The sequence below is a fragment of the Engraulis encrasicolus genome, chromosome 13 (assembly GCF_034702125.1).
Source record: "Engraulis encrasicolus isolate BLACKSEA-1 chromosome 13, IST_EnEncr_1.0, whole genome shotgun sequence".
Lineage (NCBI taxonomy): Eukaryota > Metazoa > Chordata > Actinopteri > Clupeiformes > Engraulidae > Engraulis > Engraulis encrasicolus.
Genome location: NC_085869.1, coordinates 39529612 through 39537111, shown reverse-complemented (window position 1 = coordinate 39537111; position 7500 = coordinate 39529612). Strand labels below are relative to the sequence as shown.

The following is a 7500-nucleotide window of genomic DNA, read 5'->3' as shown; positions in this document are numbered from 1 at the left end:
GGGGGGGGGGGGGGTGGGGGGGGGGGGGGGGGGGGGGGGGGGGGGGGGGGGGGGGGGGGGGGGGGGGGGGGGGGGGGGGGGTGGGGGGGGGGGGGGGGGGGGGGGGGGGGGGGGGGGGGGGGGGGGGGAGGGGGGGGGGGGGGGGGGGGGGGGGGGGGGGGGGGGGGGGGGGGGNGGGGGGGGGGGGGGGGGGGGGGGGGGGGGGGGGGGGGGGGGGGGGGGGGGGGGGGGGGGGGGGGGGGGGGGGGGGGGGGGGGGGGGGGGGGGGGGGGGGGGGGGGGGGGGGGGGGGGGGGGGGGGGGGGGGGGGGGGGGGGGGGGGGGGGGGGGGGGGGGGGGGGGGGGGGGGGGGGGGGGGGGGGGGGGGGGGGGGGGTGGGGGGGGGGGGGGGGGGGGGGGGGGGGGGGGGGGGGGGGGGGGGGGGGGGGGGGGGGGGGGGGGGGGGGGGGGGGGGGGGGGGGGGGGGAGGGGGGGGGGGGGGGGGGGGGGGGGGGGGGGGGGGGGGGGGGGGGGGGGGGGGGGGGGGGGGGGGGGGGGGGGGGTGGGGGGGGGGGGGGGGGGGGGGGGGGGGGAGGGGGGGGGGGGGGGGGGGGGGGGGGGGGGGGGGGGGGGGGGGGGGGGGGNGGGGGGGGGGGGGGGGGGGGGGGGGGGGGGGGGGGGGGGGGGGGGGGGGGGGGGGGGGGGGGGGGGGGGGGGGGGGGGGGGGGGGGGGGGGGGGGGGGGGGGGGGGGGGGGGGGGGGGGGGGGGGGGGGGGGGGGGGGGGGGGGGGGGGGGGGGGGGGGGGGGGGGGGGGGGGGGGGGGGGGGGGGGGGGGGGGGGGGGGGGGGGGGGGGGGGGGGGGGGGGGGGGGGGGGGGGGGGGGGGGGGGGGGGGGGGGGGGGGGGGGGGGGGGGGGGGGGGGGGGGGGGGGGGGGGGGGGGGGGGGGGGGGGGGGGGGGGGGGGGGGGGGGGGGGGGGGGGGGGGGGGGGGGGGGGGGGGGGGGGGGGGGGGGGGGGGGGGGGGGGGGGGGGGGGGGGGGGGGGGGGGGGGGGGGGGGGGGGGGGGGGGGGGGGGGGGGGGGGGNGGGGGGGGGGGGGGGGGGGGGGGGGGGGGGGGGGGGGGGGGGGGGGGGGGGGGGGGGGGGGGGGGGGGGGGGGGGGGGGGGGGGGGGGGGGGGGGGGGGGGGGGGGGGGGGGGGGGGGGGGGGGGGGGGGGGGGGGGGGGGGGGGGGGGGGGGGGGGGGGGGGGGGGGGGGGGGGGGGGGGGGGGGGGGGGGGGGGGGGGGGGGGGGGGGGGGGGGGGGGGGGGGGGGGGGGGGGGGGGGGGGGGGGGGGGGGGGGGGGGGGGGGGGGGGGGGGGGGGGGGGGGGGGGGGGGGGGGGGGGGGGGGGGGGGGGGGGGGGGGGGGGGGGGGGGGGGGGGGGGGGGGGGGGGGGGGGGGGGGGGATTTGTGGGTAGGGGGGGGGGGGGGGGGGGGGGGGGGGGGGGGGAGGGGGGGGGGGGGGGGGGGAGGGGGGGGGGGGGGGGGGGGGGGGGGGGGGGGGGGGGGGGTGCGGGTTTTTGGGGGGTGGGGGGGGGGGGGGGGGGGGGGGGGGGGGGGGGGGGGGGGGGGGGGGGCGGGGGGGGGGGGGGGGGGGGGGGGGGGGGGGGGGGGGGGGGGGGGGGGGGGGGGGGGGGGGGGGGGGGGGGGGGGGGGGGGGGGGGGGGGGGGGGGGGGGGGGGGGGGGGGGGGGGGGGGGGGGGGGGGGGGGGGGGGGGGGGGGGGGGGGGGGGGGGGGGGGGGGGGGGGGGGGGGGGGGGGGGGGGGGGGGGGGGGGGGGGGGGGGGGGGGGGGGGGGGGGGGGGGGGGGGGGGGGGGGGGGGGGGGGGGGGGGGGGGGGGGGGGGGGGGGGGGGGGGGGGGGGGGGGGGGGGGGGGGGGGGGGGGGGGGGGGGGGGGGGGGGGGGGGGGGGGGGGGGGGGGGGGGGGGGGGGGGGGGGGGGGGGGGGGGGGGGGGGGGGGGGGGGGGGGGGGGGGGGGGGGGGGGGGGGGGGGGGGGGGGGGGGGGGGGGGGGGGGGGGGGGGGGGGGGGGGGGGGGGGGGGGGGGGGGGGGGGGGGGGGGGGGGGGGGGGGGGGGGGGGGGGGGGGGGGGGGGGGGGGGGGGGGGGGGGGGGGGGGGGGGGGGGGGGGGGGGGGGGGGGGGGGGGGGGGGGGGGGGGGGGGGGGGGGGGGGGGGGGGGGGGGGGGGGGGGGGGGGGGGGGGGGGGGGGGGGGGGAGGGGGGGGGGGGGGGGGGGGNGGGGGGGGAGGGGGGGGGGGGGGGGGGGGGGGGGGGGGGGGGGGGGGGGGGGGGGGGGGGGGGGGGGGGGGGGGGGGGGGGGGGGGGGGGGGGGGGGGGGGGGGGGGGGGGGGGGGGGGGGGGGGGGGGGGGGGGGGGGGGGGGGGGGGGGGGGGGGGGGGGGGGGGGGGGGGGGGGGGGGGGGGGGGGGGGGGGGGGGGGGGGGGGGGGGGGGGGGGGGGGGGGGGGGGGGGGGGGGGGGGGGGGGGGGGGGGGGGGGGGGGGGGGGGGGGGGGGGGGGGGGGGGGGGGGGGGGGGGGGGGGGGGGGGGGGGGGGGGGGGGGGGGGGGGGGGGGGGGGGGGGGGGGGGGGGGGGGGGGGGGGGGGGGGGGGGGGGGGGGGGGGGGGGGGGGGGGGGGGGGGGGGGGGGGGGGGGGGGGGGGGGGGGGGGGGGGNGGGGGGGGGGGGGGGGGGGGGGGGGGGGGGGGGGGGGGGGGGGGGGGGGGGGGGGGGGGGGGGGGGGGGGGGGGGGGGGGGGGGGGGGGGGGGGGGGGGGGGGGGGGGGGGGGGGGGGGGGGGGGGGGGGGGGGGGGGGGGGGGGGGGGGGGGGGGGGGGGGGGGGGGGGGGGGGGGGGGGGGGGGGGGGGGGGGGGGGGGGGGGGGGGGGGGGGGGGGGGGGGGGGGGGGGGGGGGGGGGGGGGGGGGGGGGGGGGGGGGGGGGGGGGGGGGGGGGGGGGGGGGGGGGGGGGGGGGGGGGGGGTGGGGGGGGGGGGGGGGGGGGGGGGGGGGGCGGGGGGGGGGGGGGGGGGGGGGGGGGGGGGGGGGGGGGGGGGGGGGNGGGGGGGGGGGGGGGNGGGGGGGGGGGGGGGGGGGGGGGGGGGGGTGGGGGGGGGGGGGGGGGGGGGGGGGGGGGGGGGGGGGGGGGGGGGGGGGGGGGGGGGGGGGGGGGGGGGGGGGGGGGGGGGGGGGGGGGGGGGGGGGCGGGGGGGGGGGGGGGGGGGGGGGGGGGGGGGGGGGGGGGGGGGGGGGGGGGGGGGGGGGGGGGGGGGGGGGGGGGGGGGGAGGAGGGGGGGGGGGGGGGGGGGGGGGGGGGGGGGGGGGGGGGGGGGGGCGGGGGGGGGGGGGGGGGGGGGGGGGGGGGGGGGGGGGGGGGGGGGGGGGGGGGGGGGGGGGGGGGGGGGGGGGGGGGGCGGGGGGGGGGGGGGGGGGGGGGGGGGGGGGGGGGGGGGGGGGGGGGGGGGGGGGGGGGGGGGGGGGGGGGGGGGGGGGGGGGGGGGGGGGGGGGGGGGGGGGGGGGGGGGGGGGGGGGGGGGGGGGGGGGGGGGGGGGGGGGGGGGGGGGGGGGGGGGGGGGGGGGGGGGGGGGGCGGGGGGGGGGGGGGGGGGGGGGAGGTGGGGGCGGGGGGGGGGGGGGGGGGGGGGGGGGGGGGGGGGGGGGGGGGGGGGGGGGNGGGGGGGGGGGGGGGGGGGGGGGGGGGGGGGGGGGGGGGGGGGGGGGGGGGGGGGGGGGGGGGGGGGGGGGGGGGGGGGGGGGGGGGGGGGGGGGGGGGGGGGGGGGGGGGGGGGGGGGGGGGGGGGGGGGGGGGGGGGGGGGGGGGGGGGGGGGGGGGGGGGGGGGGGGGGGGGGGGGGGGGGGGGGGGGGGGGGGGGGGGGGGGGGGGGGGGGGGGGGGGGGGGGGGGGGGGGGGGGGGGGGGGGGGGGGGGGGGGGGGGGGGGGGGGGGGGGGGGGNGGGGGGGGGGGGGGGGGGGGGGGGGGGGGGGGGGGGGGGGGGGGGGGGGGGGGGGGGGGGGGGGGGGGGGGGGGGGGGGGGGGGGGGGGGGGGGGGGGGGGGGGGGGGGGGGGGGGGGGGGGGGGGGGGGGGGGGGGGGGGGGGGGGGGGGGGGGGGGGGGGGGGGGGGGGGGGGGGGGGGGGGGGGGGGGGGGGGGGGGGGGGGGGGGGGGGGGGGGGGGGGTGGGGGGGGGGGGGGGGGGGGGGGGGGGGGGGGGGGGGGGGGGGGGGGGGGGGGGGGGGGGGGGGGGGGGGGGGGGGGGGGGGGGGGGGGGGGGGGGGTGGGGGGGGGGGGGGGGGGGGGGGGGGGGGGGGGGGGGGGGGGGGGNGGGGGGGGGGGGGGGGGGGGGGGGGNGGGGGGGGTGGGGGGGGGGGGGGGGGGGGGGGGGGGGGGGGGGGGGGGGGGGGGGGGGGGGGGGGGGGGGGGGGGGGGGGGGGGGGGGGGGGGGGGGGGGGGGGGGGGGGGGGGGGGGGGGGGGGGGGGGGGGGGGGGGGGGGGGGGGGGGGGGGGGGGGGGGGGGGGGGGGGGGGGGGGGGGGGGGGGGGGGGGGGGGGGGGGNGGGGGGGGGGGGGGGGGGGGGGGGGGGNGGGGGGGGGGGGGGGGGGGGGGGGGGGGGGGGGGGGGGGGGGGGGGGGGGGGGGGGGGGGGGGGGGGGGGGGGGGGGGGGGGGGGGGGGGGGGGGGGGGGGGGGGGGGGGGGGGGGGGGGGGGGGGGGGGGGGGGGGGGGGGGGGGGGGGGGGGGGGGGGGGGGGGGGGGGGGGGGGGGGGGGGGGGGGGGGGGGGGGGGGGGGGGGGGGGGGGGGGGGGGGGGGGGGGGGGGGGGGGGGGGGGGGGGGGGGGGGGGGGGGGGGGGGGGGGGGGGGGGGGGGGGGGGGGGGGGGGGGGGGGGGGGGGGGGGGGGGGGGGGGGGGGGGGGGGGGGGGGGGGGGGGGGGGGGGGGGGGGGGGGGGGGGGGGGGGGGGGGGGGGGGGGGGGGGGGGGGGGGGGGGGGGGGGGGGGGGGGGGGGGGGGGGGGGGGGGGGGGGGGGGGGGGGGGGGGGGGGGGGGGGGGGGGGGGGGGGGGGGGGGGGGGGGGGGGGGGGGGGGGGGGGGGGGGGGGGGGGGGGGGGGGGGGGGGGGGGGGGGGGGGGGGGGGGGGGGGGGGGGGGGGGGGGGGGGGGGGGGGGGGGGGGGGGGGGGGGGGGGGGGGGGGGGGGGGGGGGGGGGGGGGGGGGGGGGGGGGGGGGGGGGGGGGGGGGGGGGGGGGGGGGGGGGGGGGGGGGGGGGGGGGGGGGGGGGGGGGGGGGGGGGGGGGGGGGGGGGGGGGGGGGGGGGGGGGGGGGGGGGGGGGGGGGGGGGGGGGGGGGGGGGGGGGGGGGGGGGGGGGGGGGGGGGGGGGGGGGGGGGGGGGGGGGGGGGGGGGGGGGGGGGGGGGGGGGGGGGGGGGGGGGGGGGGGGGGGGGGGGGGGGAGGGGGGGGGGGGGGGGGGGGGGGGGGGGGGGGGGGCGGGGGGGGGGGGGGGGGGGGGGGGGGGGGGGGGGGGGGGGGGGGGGGGGGGGGGGGGGGGGGGGGGGGGGGGGGGGGGGGGGGGGGGGGGGGGGGGGGGGGGGGGGGGGGGGGGGGGGGGGGGGGGGGGGGGGGGGGGGGGGGGGGGGGGGGGGGGGGGGGGGGGGGGGGGGGGGGGGGGGGGGGGGGGGGGGGGGGGGGGGGGGGGGGGGGGGGGGGGGGGGGGGGGGGGGGGGGGGGGGGGGGGGGGGGGGGGGGAGGGGGGGGGGGGGGGGGGGGGGGGGGGGGGGGGGGGGGGGGGGGGGGGGGGGGGGGGTGGGGGGGGGGGGGGGGGGGGGGGGGGGGGGGGGGGGGGGGGGGGGGGGGGGGGGGGGGGGGGGGGGGGGGGGGGGGGGGGGGGGGGGGGGGGGGGGGGGGGGGGGGGGGGGGGGGGGGGGGGGGGGGGGGGGGGGGGGGGGGGGGGGGGGGGGGGGGGGGGGGGGGGGGGGGGGGGGGGGGGGGGGGGGGGGGGGGGGGGGGGGGGGGGGNGGGGGGGGGGGGGGGGGGGGGGGGGGGGGGGGGGGGGGGGGGGGGGGGGGGGGGGGGGGGGGGGGGGGGGGGGGGGGGGGGGGGGGGGGGGGGGGGGGGGGGGGGGGGGGGGGGGGGGGGGGGGGGGGGGGGGGGGGGGGGGGGGGGGGGGGGGGGGGGGGGGGGGGGGGGGGGGGGGGGGGGGGGGGGGGGGGGGGGGGGGGGGGGGGGGGGGGGGGGGGGGGGGGGGGGGGGGGGGGGGGGGGGGGGGGGGGGGGGGGGGGGGGGGGGGGGGGGGGGGGGGGGGGGGGGGGGGGGGGGGGGGGGGGGGGGGGGGGGGGGGGGGGGGGGGGGGGGGGGGGGGGGGGGGGGGGGGGGGGGGGGGGGGGGGGGGGGGGGGGGGGGGGGGGGGGGGGGGGGGGGGGGGGGGGGGGGGGGGGGGGGGGGGGGGGGGGGGGGGGGGGGGGGGGGGGGGGGGGGGGGGGGGGGGGGGGGGGGGGGGGGGGGGGGGGGGGGGGGGGGGGGGGGGGGGGGGGGGGGGGGGGGGGGGGGGGGGGGGGGGGGGGGGGGGGGGGGGGGGGGGGGGGGGGGGGGGGGGGGGGGGGGGGGGGGGGGGGGGGGGGGGGGGGGGGGGGGGGGGGGGGGGGGGGGGGGGGGGGGGGGGGGGGGGGGGGGGGGGGGGGGGGGGGGGGGGGGGGGGGGGGGGGGGGGGGGGGGGGGGGGGGGGGGGGGGGGGGGGGGGGGGGGGGGGGGGGGGGGGGGGGGGGGGGGGGGGGGGGGGGGGGGGGGGGGGGGGGGGGGGGGGGGGGGGGGGGGGGGGGGGGGGGGGGGGGGGGGGGGGGGGGGGGGGGGGGGGGGGGGGGGGGGGGGGGGGGGGGGGGGGGGGGGGGGGGGGGGGGGGGGGGGGGGGGGGGGGGGGGGGGGGGGGGGGGGGGGGGGGGGGGGGGGGGGGGGGGGGGGGGGGGGGGGGGGGGGGGGGGGGGGGGGGGGGGGGGGGGGGGGGGGGGGGGGGGGGGGGGGGGGGGGGGGGGGGGGGGGGGGGGGGGGGGGGGGGGGGGGGGGGGGGGGGGGGGGGGGGGGGGGGGGGGGGGGGGGGGGGGGGGGGGGGGGGGGGGGGGGGGGGGGGGGGGGGGGGGGGGGGGGGGGGGGGGGGGGGGGGGGGGGGGGGGGGGGGGGGGGGGGGGGGGGGGGGGGGGGGGGGGGGGGGGGGGGGGGGGGGGGGGGGGGGGGGGGGGGGGGGGGGGGGGGGGGGGGGGGGGGGGGGGGGGGGGGGGGGGGGGGGGGGGGGGGGGGGGGGGGGGGGGGGGGGGGGGGGGGGGGGGGGGGGGGGGGGGGGGGGGGGGGGGGGGGGGGGGGGGGGGGGGGGGGGGGGGGGGGGGGGGGGGGGGGGGGGGGGGGGGGGGGGGGGGGGGGGGGGGGGGGGGGGGGGGGGGGGGGGGGGGGGGGGGGGGGGGGGGGGGGGGGGGGGGGGGGGGGGGGGGGGGGGGGGGGGGGGGGGGGGG

The 7500-nt window shown here is 99.5% G+C and overlaps 2 protein-coding genes across 2 annotated transcripts in view; both read right to left on the bottom strand.

Annotated features, from left to right (window-relative positions):
- Window positions 1-373: 373 nt before the first annotated feature.
- Window positions 374-2031, bottom strand: LOC134461911 (basic proline-rich protein-like; the record flags this gene model as incomplete). Its single annotated transcript, XM_063214751.1, has 2 exons — window positions 374-1425; window positions 1590-2031. Coding segments are annotated over 2 exons (1494 nt in total), but the record flags the coding sequence as incomplete, so codon positions are not given.
- Window positions 2032-2068: 37 nt separating this feature from the next.
- LOC134461757 (basic proline-rich protein-like) overlaps window positions 2069-7500 on the bottom strand; it is a gene marked incomplete at both ends in the record, with an annotated part of 10942 nt that continues 5510 nt past the window's right edge. Inside the window, one exon of the mRNA XM_063214625.1 lies at window positions 2069-2235. Coding sequence (XP_063070695.1) covers window positions 2069-2235 — 167 coding nt within the window. The remainder of the gene's footprint in view (window positions 2236-7500) is intronic.